Source organism: Ipomoea triloba, chromosome 9 (assembly GCF_003576645.1).
Source record: "Ipomoea triloba cultivar NCNSP0323 chromosome 9, ASM357664v1".
Classification (NCBI taxonomy): Eukaryota; Viridiplantae; Streptophyta; class Magnoliopsida; order Solanales; family Convolvulaceae; genus Ipomoea; species Ipomoea triloba.
In genome coordinates, this window is record NC_044924.1 from 3369539 (window position 1) to 3391248 (window position 21710).

General features: G+C 32.2%; 2 protein-coding genes across 2 annotated transcripts; both read left to right on the forward strand.

The window, feature by feature from the left end:
* Positions 1 to 68: 68 nt before the first annotated feature.
* On the forward strand, positions 69 to 2937 carry LOC116030246 (cysteine-rich repeat secretory protein 38-like). The gene is made up of 2 exons (XM_031272433.1): positions 69 to 1008; positions 1143 to 2937. The coding sequence occupies exons 1-2, from the start codon at positions 982 to 984 to the stop codon at positions 1941 to 1943; spliced, it is 828 nt and encodes a 275-aa protein (XP_031128293.1). The 5' UTR covers positions 69 to 981; the 3' UTR covers positions 1944 to 2937.
* Positions 1796 to 12705, forward strand: LOC116030240 (cysteine-rich receptor-like protein kinase 6). Its single transcript, XM_031272424.1, has 8 exons — positions 1796 to 1914; positions 9604 to 10443; positions 10760 to 10891; positions 10975 to 11141; positions 11238 to 11448; positions 11528 to 11765; positions 11876 to 12026; positions 12115 to 12705. Exons 2-8 carry the CDS (start codon positions 9630 to 9632, stop codon positions 12409 to 12411), a joined length of 2010 nt encoding a protein of 669 aa, XP_031128284.1. The 5' UTR covers positions 1796 to 1914; positions 9604 to 9629; the 3' UTR covers positions 12412 to 12705.
* The last annotated feature ends 9005 nt before the right edge of the window (positions 12706 to 21710 follow it).

Genomic DNA, 21710 nt, shown 5'->3' on the forward strand with positions numbered 1-21710 from the left:
CCAAGCGAGTCATCATCATCACATGATCAGACTTTTAAGGGCATTTGACAAGAATAGCTTCATCGTCCAATCTCCATACAACCTGTGGAGAGCATGTCAGACGACCAACATGTGTCCCCTGTTCTCACTCTATATAAAGGACATGTATAACAATTGGAAGGAGGCGGGTTATCCTAACCTACGCCACTCCAACCAGAGCTTTCCAATCCCACGTGATCGGATCGAATTTAGTTAGTTCCGACCACCCTTTTAATCCTCAATTAGCTTCCAGGTAACAACATTCCTCCTTATTTTTAAATCATATTTTAATAAGATTAACTCTTGTAGATTCGAATACGTATTATTCAATTATATTAATAGATTTCGGCCTAGTTAAGTCAATGATTTAATTTTACCCTTTCTGAATTTCCACATGAAATGTCTTGCCTCGTTATTGTCTTTGTACTACTCGTCCCAAACTGACCCCAATACATTAACATTGTCTGGAAGAACCCTAGTCAACGCTCATTGTCAGTCACTTGGTCCTTAACCAGCTGGCCAATTGGCCATCCAAAAAGGTTATCTCCATCAGTACTTCTTCCCCAGTTCCCAGAGTAAAATTAAAATGCCATGTTTTTTTTTTTTATGCTTACTTTAGGCGTCTTTACTTAGCTTGTAACTAAAGAAGTGTATTGTTGCATTTTTTTGGTGGAGTGATTTCTGTTGAGGCCATGAGTGGTCCAAGGAGGGTACACACGACTCAGTCAATGATTTTCTGATCCCTGGAGGTAAGAATGAAAATTTGGGCAGCTGTATGGAAAGAGATGACCTGACCAAAAACACTAGGCCCAGTCACAATAAAAAGCAGCAGATGGACGCCCTAGTGATACTCTTCAATACCATCAATGCGGTAGGTGATGAAAACAAAGACTTCAATGCTCATAAGGGAGGGGCTTAATTGTTAACAAGAACAAGAGAGAGATTTTCACTGAAGGTGTTAGAATGAATTTTTTACTCAACCTATACGGTGTAAGTCTTTTTAACTCCCGTCATTGTCATCAGTTTACCTAAACCATGAAAAAACAGGGTTTTATATTCACGTACGTGCGTGTTTGAAATCATCATGTCTGTGAGCAAGATCTCATATATTATTTTCTCTGAAGCCATGGATTTCCAGAAATGTGTGGTTTTCCTATACCTTTCTAGTATCATCATCCTGTTATCAACAGCACAGCCTGATCTCCGGTACTCACTATGCGGAGCAAGTGAACAAAATGTACACACAAAACAGCATATACCACACCAACCTTAACACAGTTCTTTCGTCCCTCTCGTCTAACCTCAACCAATATGGATTCTCCTATGTTTCCATGGGCGATAATCCCGACAGGGTGAGCGCCACCGCGCTGTGCAGAGGTGACGTTGAGCAGGACATATGTCATAGTTGCGTTGAGGATGCATGTGGGAATACGGTGCAGTCGTGTCCCAATCAGAAAGAGGCATTCGGAGGGTACGATGAGTGCATGATCCATTACTCCAACGTTTCCACTCTGGGTTCCTGGTCAAGGCTTCCTGAGATATACATGTGGAATGTAGAGAATTCCTCGAGCCCAGGCCAGTTTATCCAAGAGTTACAAAAATTGCTGGAGGGTCTACGAGACTGTGCTGCAAATGGTTTCCCCTTACGCAAGTTTGCGGCGGGCAATACAACTGGACCGGCCTTACAGACCATATATGCAGCTGTGCAGTGCTCCCCTGACTTGTCTGCTCAAGATTGCACTGATTGCTTGGTTTCTGCTTTTCCTGATTTCCCTAGATGTGGCCCATGCAGTGGCAAGAAAGGGGGGAGAGTTGTAAGGCCTAGCTGCAATTTTCGTTTTGAGACTGATGAACGCTTCTTCAATGATACTTGGATTGGATGTACACCACCACCAGGTAACATTCTCTGTTTTTCCTATTCATAGGAATCATAGCTTTAAGATGTTTTATATATATAGACCACAATATACATTTAAGTCTGTACCATACTATCTGTTAGTATCAATCCAATTAAAAGATAAAGTGTTAATCATATTGAGTTTTTAATACTAAAGGAGGTTTTGAACTTCTGACTTCTTTTAAAAGATGTGGGTAGGGGATCACTTATACCAATCAAACTAATTAAAAAGTATTGGCATCTATGATTCATGATGTCAGAGTTTAGTTTTGTTAAACGATCTGCCCGCCCACTATGTTGTTAGGGAGGTTTTTCTTTGAGTCAGATTATGATCAGTGGTTTGATACCCTCCTTTGTTTCTTGTTGATGATTCAATGAATTAATATCTCCTTCTTCTTAAAAAAAAATATCTTAATATATTTTAGTTAAAAAAAGAATTGCACATCTCCACAAATGAGTATCAGTGTCTCACGGAATACTTATTCATATAATTAAGGAAAAATAAGTTCCTGAAATATACCTAAAGTAACGACTCAGTCCCTGAGTTATAATCGTATTCGAGTTTAGTCCCTCAGTTATCAACGAAGTGGCGCATGTGGTCCCTGGCCATTAAATTTGACGGAAAATTTTAAAAATATTTAAAATTTGAGGGGTAAAATAAGAAATTTACATTTTATTCTCTTTATTATATCAAAATCACTTTCATTGGTTTCTCTGTTTTTATTTTTTGGAATGTTCATTGGTTTCTCTGTTTAATCTGCATACGGGTTTGGTGTTTAGTAGTTTGTAACAGCTTGATTGTGTCCTGTTTTATAGATTGCAATCATTTTCTTGGTAAATGAGATGTATTTAGCTCCACAGTATGTATTTATGTATCGGCCTTAGCTTGGAAGTTACAAGTGTATTGTAGAATTCGTCTTTTCAAAAGGAAGAACACATGCATAGAAGAATAGCATAAATAATATACATAATGTATTCCTAGAAATAGAGTTTACTGGTGCACTGTATTAAATAATATAAAAGAAAAAAAGATTAAATTGGCCGCTAAGTCAAACAGGTAGCACAATTAAGATCCTAAGTAAAAGAAAAGCTCTATTCAAACCCCTAAAGTGACTAAAATGTCCAATTGAATCCTAAATCAACATGTTTAGTGAGTTGGTATTTCTCAAAATGACACGTGTCTCGTTTTTATAATTTTTGTTTTTTAATACTTTTTATGTAAAAAAAAATTCATTTATTACTTTTTATTTAATTTTTTCAAATTTTTAATTAAAAGTATTAAAAAAAATCAAAAAGTGAAAAATGAGACACGCGTCCGCCAGAAAAAGAACCAACTTGCTAAACATGTTATTTAGGATCCAATTGAACATTTTAGTCAGTTTAGGAGTTTGAATGAAACACTATTTTTTTTTACTTAGGGATTTAACTGCATAGAAGCTAATTTAACCCCCTTTTTTTCAATAATGTATGAGAATTTTCTTCATCATTAAAAAAAAATGTATTCCCGGTCCCATTTTGTTTGTTTGATTTGGTTAATGAAGTTTGACTGGAGTTATTTTTTATTTAATTTTTCATAATATTAAGTTTAGTATTAGTACAAAAAAAAATTATATATTTAGAAATTACATTAAAAGTACTATTGAATACAATAGAGGTGCCTACAATCCGGGTAGGGAATTAGTCACTGTGTTTGATGGTGAAAACTCTGGGGCTACACCCGAAAAAAGTACTATTGAGTACAAAAATTAAATTTAAAATATTAAAACATATTAAAGAAAATAAGTAATTAAAGAAGAAAGAATTAATTTAACTAACAGATACTAAATGGGACATGTAAAATGAGATAGGGAGAGTAATAATCTATTATGGAATCCTACCACAAAACTATATTTGTAGGTAATTCATTTAAAAACCAAATGCAATATCTATTCATAGAGTCAATATTATCTTCACTGAGACTCGAACTCACCCTTCCATACGAAAGTGCAACTATATGCTACTAGACTACAAGGTCTTGACAATATCACCAAAAATTTAAAATAAACCATTTTTATTTTTAACGGTTTTTATTAAACAAAATTTAAAAATTTGTTCAGACGATGAGAAGAAGTATTATTGCTGGGAGTTGTCAAAAAAAAAAGTATAGTTTATTACCGAAATGGTCCCTCAATTATTGCGAAATTACCAATTTGGTCATGACAATTTTTCTTTCCCAATTAAGTTCTCAACTTTGAAAAATTTAACCATTTTGGTCCTCCGTTTATTTTACCTTTTGATATCTGTTAAATCAGGATCAAATTGGTAATTTCACTATAGTCAATGGACCATTTCAGTCAAAAATTAATTACCAAAATGGTCCCTTGACTATATCAAAATTATCAATTTGGTCTCGATTTAATGAATGTTTAACACCAAAATAAATGGAGGACCAAATTGGTTAAATTTTTCAAAGTCGATGACTTAATTGGGCAAGAAAAATTGTCGGAGACTAAATTTGTAATTTCACAATAGTCGATGAACCATTTCGGTAATAAAAATAGTATTATTGATGGGCCCACATTCAGCACAAAGCGCGTAAACAACTAGTCAATAGTAAATGGGCAAATTATTGGGTGGATCATCGTTTCTAAACTTCATCCCTGTAATTGTTGTGCATTCTGATTATTATTGTGTGAATCATGACTCTATGATTCATAATAAAAAGTACGTTCTTAATATTCTAAAATAATATATTTTTAGCATTCAAATAATGTAATTTTTCTAAATCCAATGTATATTTTAATATACTAAAAGTACATTATTTGTATATTAAATTAATATTATTTGATAGTATTATCCATACAACATAATGGTGGTCTGTTGTAATAATTTGTTTCGATTTGCGTTTTCATTTACGATATTTCAAATTTTTTTTGGTGAGATTAGGATATTTCAAATTTGATTATTCTTCAATTCTAGTTAAACTTCATATCTTTTTTTCCAGTGTTCTCCAAATGTTGAGTTTAGTTTTTATGGATTCCCTGAAATGGATTGGTTTCCAAATCTTAAGAAAAATGAAGGAAGCCCAAACGTTATGAAAACTGTAAGCTCCAATAACACTTTAAATTGCAGCCTAATTGTTAGTACCCGGCAAATGGTACCCGGACCCGGCAAATTATTGCATGGACCATGGTCCACACAGCTGTGTGGACCAAAAATAAAAGGTACATTATTTTTATACTGAAAGTACATTATTGTTGTACTGAAGGTACATTATTTGATAGTATCTATCAAATAATGTACCTTCAGTACAAAATAGTATCTATCAAATAATGTACCTTCAGTACAAAAATAATGTACACTAAAATAATGTACCTTCAGTACAAAAATAATGTACTTTCAGTATAAAAATATTGTACCTTTTATTTATGGTCCACACAGCTGTGTGGACCATGGTCCATGCAATAATGATTGTTAATACCCCTAACTTTAAAACATGTTTTATTGTTTATTTTTTAAAAACCAAACAAACCCCTTATATTAAATTTCCACAATATCCAGACGAGCAATACAAGAAACAAAACGTGGGATACAATCAAAATATTCCACAGCACCTATACACGAATCATCCAAAGATTTCTTCGTTATAGTATGTGCTAACATATTAGCTTCCCTCCTAACAAAACGAATAGAAACCAAATCTAACTTATCTAAAATAGATGGAATATCCTTAATAATTAAACCAAAAGGGCCACTACATTTTCCACCATCAACAGCATTCGTAACGACCTGCGCATTGACTCCACAACAACCCGAAACCAGCTCTTCTGCTTAACCCAACTCAAAACCTCCCGCACCCCACCGCCTAAGCTTCACGAACCGAGAATACTCCATCCTCAACTCTCCATCCCAATCCCCTAACATCACCCTCCTCTCCACGCACAACCCAGCCAAATGCCATTCTATTTCGAGTATAATCCAAAGCAACATCCACATTAATCTTTAGAAAACCCCCCACATTAATTTTTGCCATAGGAGGGTGATGTTTTATTGTTTATTAAGATTCATAGTTACTAGTTGTGTGTTGCATCTCAAAAGATTATTCTTGGTTTCTGTGTGAAGCTGATTCGGAAAAAATTAGTTTTGTGGAGGAGTCTATGACTCTATGGAGTATGATTTCATCACTATTCAAAATGGGATAAATAACTTCGACAAACAAGATAGGAGAAGGAGGTTCTAGGGTTGTATACAAGGTAAATTTATCATTTATTTTAGGAAAAAAATGTACAAATAGACCATTGAACTATTTAGGATAACAATTAAGTCAAGAACTCGAATAAGCTCCAAATTCATTAATGAACCCGGAAAAAAAAAAGAGCAATTAGCATTTTTAGCATGTTAATAATGCACTTATTGGGATGCCATACTGCAATGTATATTTATATATATATATTTTCCTTATTATCCTACTTGGACTACATGTAAGTATTTGACCCTCTCAAGTCAAAATTTAAAGTCCTAATTTCATCTCTCTTCTATTTTATTCACCGATTCCTCATTCAAAGTAGGTACTATGTAGTCACTATTCAAAGACGTGTGCGAGTGTGTAATACGGAGTATCATATTTTTACCTTTATGATTCAGGTTGAATATGTCCTGCCCTTAGGTTATTTAACTAACTAGCATGTTTGACCAGATTTATTATTATTATGATTATTATTATTTTATTACAAATTGCAAATGATTTCTTCACTTTTGTATTTTTAGATGCAATTACAAAATTCGAATATAGATCTTTTATGCCTCTATAAATAATCATATTTATTTTTATAAAAAATGTATGCTTATTACCTAAAAAAAATTTCACTTTTTGTATTTTTATACATGTTATTACTGCGTATTTTGTTTTGTAATCGGTTGTAATTTATTTAATGTAAAGTTTTTATTGATGTATTATTATTATTAGAGAAATGAAAATTGGAGGAATAGGGACTGAAAATTAGAAAACTGAAAGAATGGAAAATGAAAAGAAAAATCGGAGAAATGGAGAAATAGAAAACTAAAAATGAAAAAACAGAGAAGTGAAGTAAATGACCCCTATAACTTCCATAGTCCACAGTGACGGTTCTACCTAAAATGTTGCGCACAAGCTTATTAACAATAGAGTTTTACTACATGGAGTCCCATTTTCTACTCCATCACTTTTATTTCCTGACGTGGCAAGATATGATAAGTTATTTTCATCTTGTGGGTCTCAAAAAGAATGTCAGCATCAAACTTTTGTTTGATGAAGTAAAAGTAGGGAGTATAACTTGGGAGTCTAAGTAATATTTTCTTTTAACAATATATATATATATATATATATATATATATATATATATGACATATTTAAGGATAACTGCACTACCTAAAATATTGCTGACAAACTAATTAGCAATATGATATGACATATATAATGACAACTATTCTACCTAAAATGATGCGGACAACATGATTAACAATATGATATGACAGTCAAAGACCTTGTGGTCTAGTAGCACGCGGTGTCCCGGTTAACACTCCCACATGAATAATGGGAGTGACTGTTGACTCTTTGTGTTCAGTAGGTTAAGAAAAATAGCTATGAACAAATATTACAGATACTACATTGTAACAGACTCAGTAGTAGTCATATGATATGACATATATATAAGGATAAATTTGAATATGTAGTCTTCTAAGGCTGCGCTGTAGAAATCAAGGAAAGCTCATCCTTTTCCAACGATTAATAATATTAGACCAACGATTGACAATTCCAACATGCATGCAGTGAACTTTTCAAGATAAGCTCAAACTACCACTAAAAGCTACTCCGTACAAATCATCCATGAATTAAGGGTCAATATGATACAAATTTTTATTTAAAAAAAATCATATTACAACAATAATTCTACCACTTGAATAAAAAAAAAAATGGATATGAATTTCATTTGACATTATGCACTCAAATATATGAAGCTATTATTCAGTTTCCTTTCAACCCAACTACAATTTCTTTTATAATACATTGCAGTTTTCTTTCAACACAACTATCATATCATTTCGATATAACTACAGTTTCATTGGACAATATACACTCAAACATGTGAAACTGTTATTCAATTTCATTTTATATACACTGCAGTTTCCTTTGAACATAACTACAGTTTCATTTCGATATAACTACAGTTTCATTTGATAATATAAAAACAAATGTGAGGCAGTATCTTTTGAGATAAACTGTAGTATCATTTATGGAGCTCCCTTAAGACTTACGGCAATCATTTTTTTTACTTAATGAAACGGCGGCGTGTTGTGACCATGATCCATAATGCATTGTGGACCATGGTCCACCGTATAATGACTGCCCTCCGGGCCGGCCCTGCGCATTGCCTATTTGCCTTATTATATTGTGTGTTCAAGAAAGTGTTGCAGATAGAGCAAATATGATTGAAGTTTTTCAAATGCTAAATAACTTATCTATAAGGCTTCCAGAACCCCTAGACCCTAGATTTTTTTATTGGTGGCAGCATCAGTTCAGAGGCTTCAAGCCAGTTTATAAAAAATGTGAAGTCAATTAGTGATCAATATGACAGGTATGTAGCATCCAAAGTAATGCCAAACTGATCAATGTAAACACATTATGTAACATCTAGTTTGCAATATAACTCTAACAGTCATCACCATTGTCATTTCAATTGCTGCCAGACTTTGGTTATTGCGAGTTGCTTTATATATATATATATATATATATTAGAGTTCAGGTGCGGTCGTGCCTTCCCGTGTGGTCGGTATATACCATTAGTGTTAACAAAATACACCACTAGTGTTAGGAAAATGCACAACAGAAATATGCACAATTAGGTATGCATTACCAAAAAACACACTACTAGATATGTAAATATACACCACACAGTGTTCGGAAATGCACAATTAGGGACAAGGGAGTTATGAGGTGTTTTTGTGCATTTTTTTTAATTATGCCAACTTTGAATGGGATGAGATTCAAATCTAAGACATTTCTTAATTAAAATCGATGAATATGCTAATAATTAAAGATAAATTTAGAAATATCAACAAAATATATAAATCTAAACAATCCAACCATCCATTTGATTAATAATTTAACCATTATTTTTTTATTCATCATAAGCTATTGTTATTAGTATAGTAGATAGATTTAAAAATTTGGTTAGAAGATGAGAAGAAGTATTATCAGTGATAATTGAGTTAGTTGTATTAAAAAAAAAAAGTATTATTGGTGGGGCCACATTCAGCGAGCGGAAACAGCTGATCAATAGCAAATGCGCAAGTAAGAGCCAAAAAGAAATATGTGTGGAATTTGGCGCATAGGCATTGTGTAGTCACTATTCAGCCAAAAAGAAATATGTGTGGAATTTGGCGCATAGGCACTGTGTAGTCACTATTCAGCCAAAAAGAAATATGTGTGGAATTTGGCGCATAGGCACTGTGTAGTCACTATTCAAAGACGTGTGCGAGTGTATAATACGGAGTATAATATTTTTACCTTTATGATTCAGGTTGAATATATCGTGCCCTTAGGTTTATTTAATTAACTAGCATGCTTCTCCAGATTTAGTACGTAGTATGTAGTTTGGTTTCAAGCCTGTGACCTTTTTTGAATTCTTATTATTTTCACTAGTTTGCTTTAATATAATCCTTGTCTGCAGATCTGATCCTCATCCAGTAAGTGGTGATGGATGATTTCCAGAAATGGATTATTGTTGTTTTCCTAATTTTCAGTTTGCATGTTTGTGCCATGGCTGCCGATGATTTTGATATCAATTTTGAATGGCATGAATGCGGAAGGAGTGGGACTTACAGTGCAGGCAGCACATACGGCAACAACCTTAATACACTAGTCTCATCCCTCTCAGACAAACTAAATAACTATGGATTCTATAATGGTTCCATTGGGCAAGACTCAGATAGGGCTAGCGCTATTGCGCTGTGCAGAGGGGATGCCGACATTAATCTATGTCGTAGCTGTGTTAGTGAGACTGCTCGGAGGATTATAGGTTGGTGTCCTACTCAGAAGGAGGCATTCGGATGGTACAACATCTGCAGTATATATTACTCAGATAAATCCATCATAGGTGGTTCTTGGCAAACCACTCCTGTAAAAGAACAAAATAATGACTGGATAATTGGTGAGATTAACGCTGTTGAGTTCAATGAAGATTTGACAAGGCTGGTAAACAGGCTAAGAGGAAGAGCCGCAAATGGCGATCAATTCCTCAAGTATGCAGCTGATAGTACACCCATACCAGAGTCCGATACCATATATGCGTATATGCAGTGCACCCCTGATTTATCTGTTCAAGATTGCACTGATTGTCTAAACAATGCCACCAATGAATGGAATAACTCGGAGGGTAACAGCAGGAAAGGGGCACGAGTACTACGTCCCAACTGCATTTTTCGCTATAAGAATAGCAGTTTCTTCAGTAACACGCTCATAAATCAATCTGTTTCAACACCTCCACCAACACCACCACCGCCACCACCAGGTAAACTTTTGTACAAGTCTTACACGCCCACAAAAGGCAAAAACCTTGCCCGTCCCAATAAGATATAGTGGAGGGATATATCACCGTAACTCAATAGTACTTTAGTTGGGAGGACCAGTACCTGTGTGTCCACAAGAAGCTCACCATATTGTGAGTAACTGTAGGACTCAGTCCTATGTCTTTATCCACAATCTCCCACCTAGTAACTACATGCTTATATGATCGTGCAATTAAAATTTTGGGAATACATTTTTGTCTCTCCATCTAGCATGTCAACAATACATTTCTTATCTGCAGATAGATTTTGTTTTTGCAGGGCCAGATGGTAATAATAAAACAGTCATCACTATTGTTGTTTGCACTGCTGCGGGTCTTATCGGGGTTGCTATATGCATTTTTATCATCTATAGAGAATTGCAGAAAAGGAAGGCCAATAGCTTTGTGAAGAGTAAGTTCCAATTTGATTTTAAATTGTAACCCAATTATTCTTACGCTTGACTTTAATTTAATGTTTGAGTTGAATCCGAAAAGATTGTTCTTGGTTTCTATGTGAAGCTCTGGAAGAAACTAGCTCTCCTGATGAAATTAGTACTGTGGAGTCGTCCTTGAAATATGATTTGATTACGCTACAAAATGCAACAAATAACTTCTCTGAAGAAAATAAGTTAGGGGAGGGAGGATTTGGGCCCGTATACAAGGTAAATATCTAAACGATTATAATTTATTAAAGTTTTATTTTTCTATAATTCAAATATTTTTATTTATTTTTAACTATGAACTCCAAAATAATTCAGGGTAAACTTGAAAACGGACTAGAAATTGCTGTGAAGAGGTTATCTGAAAATTCAAGGCAAGGTAATCTAGAATTTAAAAATGAGGTGACTTTAATGACTAAGCTTCAACACAGGAATTTGGTGAGGCTGCTTGGTTATTGCCATGAAGAAAGAGAAATGATTCTTATTTATGAATTTGTTCCTAATAGCGACCTTGACAATATTTTATTTGGTAATAGTTCTCAAACTCATCTTTTACATTGATTTAGGACTTTGAATCCGTATCTTATCAATTAAATGCTGCCGTTTAGATCCTATAAAACGTGGATACTTGGATTGGGGGAAACGCTACAAGATCATAACAAGAATTGCTAGAGGACTTGTCTATTTGCACGAAGATTCTCGTCTTTGCATTGTTCATTGTGATCTCAAAGCTAGTAACATACTACTAGATAAAGATTTGAATCCAAAGATTGCTGACTTTGGCACAGCTAGGCTGTTTACTTTAGATGAAACTCAAGACTCTACAAGCAGAATCGTTGGTACCTAGTAAGTACTCTATATATACTCATCTAAATTTCAGCCAGAAGATTATACATTACAAAGTAACTTGATTAATCAAATACTGGAGTAACACACTCAACCACTTCACATTGTAGTGGATATATGGCACCGGAGTATGTACGCCAAGGCCTATTTTCTGTTAAATCAGACGTATATAGTTTTGGAGTGTTAGTCTTGGAAATTATAAGTGGAGAGAAGAATACTCGTTTTCAAAATGAAGAATCTATGACAGACCTTCTGAGCTATGTAAGTATGGCTATTATTAGTGATGTGCATATGAGTAAGAAATTAATTATATTGACACAAATAAGTTGTGAATATAATGTTGTTACAGGCTTGGACTCATTGGAAAGGCGGATCTGCTTCAAATGTGATAGATCCAATGCTGAGAGGTACATCAAGTCCAGTGCATGAGATAACAAAATGCATCCACATTGCGTTGCTTTGCGTTCAAGAAAATGTTACAGACAGACCAACAATGGGTGAAGTTCTTCAAATGCTAAGTAACTTAACCATGAGCCTTCCAATACCTATAGCCCCAGGATTTTTTATCCATAGCAACATTAATTCAGAGGCGTCGAACCAGTCTACCAGAAACGAGATGTCAATTAGTGAGCAGTTTCCCAGGTAGCATCCAAAGTCATACCAAATTCATCAACAATTCAAGCACATCATGTGCTTGCTCATTGCTATTGCTTTTAGTTCTGTATTGTTTTTGTGATTGTGATAATATTTGTCTGAGAGTTTGTTCTTCATTATTGGACGAGTGTTATGCACAGAGTAAGAAAAGAGAGGGAAATGGATGCATTCTGAATATTATGGTGAAGTCTGTTGTATTACAGAGAGGTTGACAAACTTTATATACAGGAGGGAAAAAAAGAAATTAGTTACAACTGATTAACATATAATGAATTTAATTTGTTTCCCTTCTCTCCTTTCTCTTCTTTATTCACGTCATCCTCCAATATTCATACTATTCTCCATCTTGCTGCATATGGATTTTTTGGTTTTTAGTTTTTTGAACGTTCATTGGCTGCTGTGTTTAATCTGCTGCATATGGTTTTGGTGTTTAGTAGTTTGTAACAGGTTGATTGTGTCCTGTTTAATTTTATACATTGCACTCATTTTCTTTGTAAATCAGAAGATCCATTTAGCTCCACATTGTCAGCCTTAGCTTGAAAGTTATAAGTACGTTGAAGAATTCTTCTTTTCAAATGAAGAATGCATACAAGGCCTTCTCAATATCAATATTTTTTGTGTGAAAATTGTCAAAAACTGCTAAACTTATATAATTTTTAATGTAGGATGTTGGAAAATTTGATAATAATATTGCATTTTAAGTGACTATTTTGTGGTATAAAATATGAGAACTTCACTTCCGATTTAATCGGGTAAATGTGAATTCGATTTCTTCTATTTAGTAGAAGAAATTAATATTTTGTACACATAAAGTAGAAAATAGGTGAATGAGAAATTAATTCTCAAAATATACCTATTAGATCACTTTAATAATGCTTTATTATAATAATATTTTATTATTATTATATTATTATTATTATTATTTTTGTGGATTTTGGGAGTTGTGATGTTGGAAGAAATGCCTTTGTCTCCCACGCCGTTCACCACTCCAAAGCCACTCTCTTTTGTTGTTTTATTGTAAAAATAAAACCACTTGTACTCCCACTTCTAGATGTTGCTTTGCATAGTACATAAAGGAATTTCTTCCTTTATTTACTCCTAGGAAGGATAAAAAGCTTAGGACTTTTGTCTATTGCTTTTTGACTTGTTATGGGTTAGCAAAATACCCTTAACTTGTGAAGTATTTAAAATGCCTCTAGTTGGCCATCCGGAGAGATGCAAGCAACACGGTACACTTTTCCTTTCTCTCTCTTGGCTATTATCAGAGTGTTCATCTGATTTCTTTCTTCTTGAAATAGGCCGTGTGCGAAATGAAAATATATAAAAGAGTAGCAATTCTACTTCTTCTAGAGATTATCCTATGTGTTCAATCCTTGTTCTAGTTCGCCGAAAATAATATAGGTTGAGTGCTCAACTATATTATTGTGATCCATTTTATCCTGGGAGACCGACACTACAACACTCCTAGCACCATGGGAGGTAGCGAATCGGTTTTAAGGAAAGTGTGTTATACACGACTTGGATTTTTCCATTATTGTTTCCATTTCCATTTACGTACTGTTAATTTCAGATTTCTTATTTATATTCGGAATATATTGTTATTTTCGAATTATTTCTTGCCAATTTATGTTCTGTTATTATTATTGATGTACATGTTTATTGTACAATATTCTCCTACTATATTTCTGTCTCGATGTATTACTAGAAGATGATCCGGCCAAAGACCTTTCCTTTTTGGTTTTTCCCCCTAACATAGGATATATATTTTTTCAAAACTTTCTCAATACACTTTTTCTCAGCCTCATATGTATACTGTGAGATTTAATTTTTCATACTTATAAACATACAAAATTCATCTTATGAGAATATCTAGATTCACTTTAATCTTGTTCAAATCAGTAGTGAACTTGGGTCAAACTCGGACACTCATTTTGTACTAATTTTCCATCAGCTTCTTCTGGTGCCATCTAAGCCTCAAAATAACTACCTGCACTCCCATTTTATATAAACACTTTTCTGGCCCCACGAAACACTACTACTACTGCTACTTCTGTTACTACTACTACTACATTAGGTATCGTAGCTTTGGTTGTTAATGGAATTCAAATTCCGTGGAGTAGACTTTATTGTCACGTTTTGAGCTATCAAAACGGGCCAGCCCGTGAGTTGATCCGAAAACGGGCCGTTTTCCCACAGGTTGGCCAACCCAACCCGTGTAGGACAGGCTAAACGGGTGGCCCATCCGCCTGTCAATTTATTTATTTTTTATTTACTTTTTAATGAATATTTTTATTAAAATTGTTTTACTTTGTATAGGTTAGGAATTGAACCATTAACCTCTTAGTTAAGAACTAAAACCATTTACAACAAAGCACATTAAACCTTTAGAACAAACACTATGTATGTTTATATATATACAGATTATACACACACACATACATAATTATATTTTAATTTTATAAATAAACTTTATATTAATATTGATATAAAGATACAATTAATTGTATTAATTAATACTTGTAATAAATTTAATATAAATAAATTAATAAATTTTATATTATATTTATATAAAGATACAATTAATTGCATTAATTAATACTAGTAATAAATTTAATATAAATAAATTAATAAATTATATATTAATATTTATATTAAAATACAATTAATTATATTAATTAATACTTGTAATAAATTTAATATAAATAAATTAATAAATTATATATTATATTTATATAAAGATACAATTAATTGCATTAATTAATACTAGTAACAAATTTAATATAAATAAATTAATAAATTATATATTAATCTTTATATAAAGATACAATTAATTGTATTAATTAATACTTGTAATAAAGTTAATATAAATAAATTATATATAATGCTTGTGAATGATCTAAATAAATAAATATGTATATAAAAATGTTTAACAAATGTTTTTTGCATAGTTGGTTTCAACTTTCAATAGTGGTAAGTTATGTGAAAGGTTAAAGGTTCAAATCTTGTTAGTAACAATGTTTTAAAATATTAATACAATACCAAATTTACGCAATACATTTACACTGTTTGGTTCATGGAATAGGTCGGGAATGAAATACCATTCCCGGGGTCCTTTTACTCGTAGGAATAACGTTCCCGGGAATGAGCTATTCCCTTTGCAAGGGAAATAGCCGTTCCTAGTGGACCCTCTAGTATTAGATATTCCCAAGCATTTGAATAGCTTTTTTAATATAATACCGAAAATACCCTTTTGTATTATTAACCAGTATATATAATTAATTATACACACACACATATATATTTATATTTCAAATCACTACCTTCACATGAGAGAATCACTTAACCCAATACCTTACAATCCCATTTCAACACCTTTATATAGCACTTTACACATAATCATTTCACCTTAATTTTTGCCCATAATTTCCCATGAATTACTGACATCCACACATTTTATTTAACAAGACTCACTCAAATAATTCATAATCTGTTAGATTATAAAGCTTAAATTCTAACCACATGTTCCAGTTGATTGTTGATTATTATATATTATTATCATTATTATTATTACTATTATTATTATATACACATATATCTTTATTTATATCCGTAGGGACATGTGGTAAATTAGGATTCTTATAATTTCATCCATTCACAAATTTATATTTTCATGTATAATTTATATTTTTTTCATATATCATAATAATAATAATAATAATAATAATAATAATACATTTTTTGTATAGGGGTATTTGTGTCTTTTAAACACATTCCAATTCTATTCCTTTAACCAACCAAACACTGAAATTACATTTCTAAAGTCTATTTTTTCCGCGAACCAAACAATAGAATACAATTTCTATTCTATTCCTAGTCTATTCCATTCCTTATGGAATACTATTCCTATTTCCTTAAAATTCATTCTGTGAACTAAACATACTGTTAAGGGTTGGGTTGCGGGGTGGGGGATGGGAATACGGGTTGGCCCGTCTAACCCACGGGCTATCCTGTATAACCCGTGTTCCGGCTCGGGTTGATAACAGGCCGGGTTAGAATTTCTCCAGCCCAGCCCGTCTGAAATGCGAGTTAAACTGGCCCAACCCGACGAGTTGGGCCTGTTTTGACAGGTCTACACCTAATGAATGAACGGGCTAACTGGCTAGCTTGCCATATGGGTAGGGGGCGACAATAGCGTTAAGGTGAGTTCTGCCTTAGACGCTAAGGCTTGGCCGAGTCAGGATTCGAAGGGCACAACTGGTCGAGAGGGAGCTTGTTGCTAGTCTTGGACTTGACTATGAAGGTGACCGATGCGACTTGAAAGACACAACTGGTCGGGAGCTATTGTCGTTCACCTTATGAGTTCATGGCAGGACGAAACTAGTTTGGCATGTATGATTGGTAAGGCTAGTCCGCGGGTACGAGGATTCTCGAGATGCCGCACCGGTCTTGTGCGCTATGCCGGACTCTAAGCCAATGATACTATGCTACAGAAACTACTATGTTTACTCTCATTTTCTATTCTCACGTTTTACTCCTACACACAAAATGTCGATATAGACACTTGTATTGAGACCAACATAAAAGATTCGTTTATAGTGTCTGTTACATCAGAGAGTAAAATTTAGAGAATAAGATTTGGAAATATACGTACTAGAATTCTTATGCTACCTGCAGGGCTGCCACTTCTATTATTCAAGGGCCTACGGTGCGCCCAAAGCGCGTAATATATAGTCAAAAGTAATGTGAAAAGGAGTTAATCAGTAATGAGGACCACTTGTTTTGACAATTTCTTCATTTTTGCTGGGTCCGGAAGAGCGACGAAGTTCTTATCCTGCCAGCCCTCTGTTAATACTACTCTACTACTCCGTGCCGGACAACACTATAGCTACACCATTTTCTTTTCCAACTGCTATTCATTTGTTTCACTTTTTCATTTAGGATATTGCAAATTAATACTTAAGACTTCATAATTATATTTCTTTTTTTTTGCAATGTTATCCTAATCTTGAGTTAAGTCTTTTATGGATTCCATGAAACGGATTGGTTTCCAAATCTTAAGAAAAATGAAGCCCAAACGTTATGCAAAATATAGTTATCATATTTTTTTTTTAAATATACACAACATTTTTGAAAAAGAATAACATAAAAAATTAGGCAGATATTAGCTAAATAGTTGGGTAGGTCCAAGAAAGTCTACACCTATGATATTTCAATCGACAAATATTAATTACTAGGTCATTTTTCTATGTTAGTTGGCATTTGATAGTTGACACTCGTGTTATAATAATAATAATAATAATAATAATAATAATAATAATATAGTTCTAAGGGGTACCGTGTTATATGGGTAATGGGTTAGCCTCATGAGTTATGTAACTTGTGGGCCAATCCGTATAAACTGCCACCGCTACCTATATCTCCACCCAAGATTTATTTAAATATTTTTATATTTAAATGTCTTTGTAATTTTGTATTAGAATTTAAAAATATTGTTAATAGTAAAATGAATTCAATCTCTCCTCTAATCTTAACTTAGCAAGATCAATTAAATGCTAGAAGTATTTATTACACTTGTTTGTATAACTATATATTTATTTAAATCATTCACAAACATTATATAACTAGTTTTTCTTATGCGCGATGCGCAAAAAATAGGTGCCCAATATTAGTATTTTATATTAAAATTTTAAATTTATTTAAATTTTAATATAGTAAATAATAATAATAGTAATAATAATAATATAATAATAATAATAATAATAATGTAAAATATTTTTATAAATTAGATATTTATATTTTAAAAAATAACTAACATATAACTCTAATATTTAATGTGTATATTTTATTATTATTGTTGAATAAGATAAGAAAATATATGGTGGATGCATGTGCATAGTAACAATAGTGGAAAAGATATCGGAAGTTATAACCGTAGGGGTATATTTGTCCAAAATATTATGTAGTACAACTTTTATAGCATAATGTACAAAAAAACTTAACGGAAAAATGCACAAAAAATAGGTGCCCAATATTATTATTTTATATTAAAATTTTAAATTTATTTAAAATTTAGTATAGTAAATAATAATAATAATAATAATAATAATAATAATAATAATAATGTAAAATATTTTTATAAATTAGATATTTATATTTTAAAAAATAACTAACATATAACTCTAATATTTAATGTGTATATTTTATTATTATTATTGAATAAGATAAGAAAATATATGGTGGATGAATGTGCATAGTAACAATAGTGGAAAAGATAACGGAAGTTATAACGGTAGGGGTATACTTGTCCAAAATATTATGTAGTACAACTTTTATAGCATAATGTACAAAAAAAATTAACGAAAAAAAACGGACATAAATGAAGGGTATAACCTTCATTCACATTTATTATGTTTTTAGATTATAACACACACACATAACATAGTCATAGTATGCTTATTAGTTTTCATAAGTATTAATTAATACGATTAATTGTAACTTTATATTAATATTAATATAATTGATGTAAATTTTATTTATTACATAAATCAAGTGAAAAGTTACAAACTACTATACATTTTACAAACTTCATAACTTAATAATATTATAAGTATAAAGTAAAAATATAAATATTATATATAAATTATATTAATGTTAAATAAATTATAATTATATATCAAGCTAGCACATTTACATTAATAGATATAAATTTATACATCACTCAACTAATCTAAACGTCAATTTTTTTTTTGGGAAAACCTAAACCTCCATTTCTAAATTCCAACTTTTAGTATTGGGTTATCGAGCTAGACCATTAAATTTCGATTTAACCCTATCTGGTCATCGGGTTTGTCAATTTGCTTATTGGGCCAACACTTTTTATCGAGCTAGCCCGTTCGAGCCATCAAACTATCAATTTCGATTTTATTGGGCCAGCCCATCGGATTCAGGTTAAGATTGACATCCCTAATTTATATATATTATACCATTTATATATATACGATTTGTTATCCTAAAAAATTACATTCCCCCCTCCCTTAACAATACTTTTGCCCGATAAAAAAATAGTAGTATAATAATTGTAAAGTAATTTATAATTGTATAATTATAAAAATATGGATAAAAATTATTAATATCATAATGACATAAATCATTCTCAATGATACAAAAACATAATTAAAATATTGAGTCTTGTTTTAAATAATAAAAAGATATGTATTAAACAAAATTTAAGAATTTGTTGAGAAGATGAGAAGAACTGAAGAAGTATTATTGGTGGGCCCACATTCAGCGCAAAGCGCGTAAACATCTGTTCAATAGTAAATGAGTAAATAATGAGCCAAAAACAAATATCTGTTGAATTTGGTGCGTAGGTACTTGGCAGTATTCCGCATTTGTATCATTTTTTCAAAGGGTCACACTTGTGTGAGACCGTCTCACGGATCCCTATTTGTGAGACATGTCGGGTCGGGTCGAACCAACATACAATGTCATACTTATATATGCAAATGTCATGCTTATATGTTCAAATATAATGCTAGTCCGGAATACAATTTTTGTTACTTATAAGAGAAAAAATAATACATTTTTCATAATAAGTAATGTTGACAAGTACCCCTTACTTATAAAGGAAAATATAATACTTTTAAAGAAAATTGTAATACTTTTAAATCGAAATGTAAAAGTATTGTATTTTCCCTTAAAATTATTACCTTTACCCTTATAAGTAACAAAAATTTTATTCCTAATTAGTATTACATTTGAGTATATAAGTATGACATTTGTGCGTATAAGTATTACATTTGAATCTGACCCGACTTGGCCCGACTCGTCTCACGGTGAGATGGTCTCACACAAGTTTTTGCCTTTTCCAAAAGCTCGTATGTGGAAAAGAGCCGGGAAGCTTCTGCATACTTTCTGGGACGTGGTCAACTAGCGACAAAGTTGGGTCAACTAGCAGACTGCTGTGAATGGCAAATTATTCTATGGATTTTAGTAAGTACTGAGTGATCACAATTTATAAATTTAATGTTCCCATCTAAATATTTACAATTTACATATATACTGAATGTTTATAATTTGAATTGTAAACATTTAGTATATAAATTGTTACGAGTCCACCTTGTCTAGTGAACCCAAGTCTATGGTATAACTATTGATTGTGAATGGTGATATGATTGTTGGCCTTTTCTGTCGCAAAAACAGAATTGTTTCAATGGTATTGGCTCTGTTTGGTAAATAATCAGTCTATCAGCCAATTTTGGCTTATTTGATCACTATTAGTTATTTGGTTAATAAGTTTTTTGTAACTCTAAAATACTAAAATTCAAAAGGCTACTCAAAGCAGCCTTTTCAATTAGTTTTTTGAGAAAAAAATTATACCAAACAGCTATCAGCTAACAGCTAATATATCAAACAACTTTTTACAATCAGCTAATATTATTAACAAATCATACCTTCTAACTCAAACAGTCAACCCAATCAGCCAACAGCCATTTACCAAACAGGGCCATTAAGTTATTTTGCGTTTTCATATTTGGTGTTTCAAATTTACTTATTAGTTTTCCAGTTAAGACTTCGTCATTGGACCCAAGAGTCTCATTTTATTAGATAGTTCTGTTGGATATTTATATAGTAAATGTGTGTTTAAGTATTTCAAACATGTCACTAAACTTAAATAATATTTAAGGTGTTAAATATTATTTTAAGTTTAAATAAAGTTAATTGATGAATAAGGATTTTGTGCACTGAAAATGTAACTAACGAAGAGTACTTTACTCTTCGGCTAAATTACTTTTTGGAATGCTTTGGATTAACCTTTCGATTATTGACATAAATTAACCACCACCTATATAAGTATATATACCTAATACCTTGCTTTGCTTACCTATCATTTACATTATTCACATTTTTAAAAAGTTTTTGATCCGCCAAACACCTTGTGCTCAAATGGCATGTAGTGACCTCCCTCAAATGACATGTAATAGGGTCAGTTGTATTCAAAAAGTTTTTGATCCCGAAAAAATGTAAAACACTGAAACCTAAAATATATAGAAAAAAGAAAATCGTAACTAAAAGTCTTTATAAAATTAAAGGTTGTACAATTTTTCAAGATCTTATTACCAGCTTTCTCAATCAAAAAGCAAGGACCACGTTTCAAATCAAAGCGCTAATAACAACTTAGATTTCTCCATAGCATCAGTACTTCAACATCAATACTAATAGTATAAAAATGAGACTGCTACCTAGGACCACAAGTGTCAAGTTCAACAAATTAAAAATATCTATCTTATA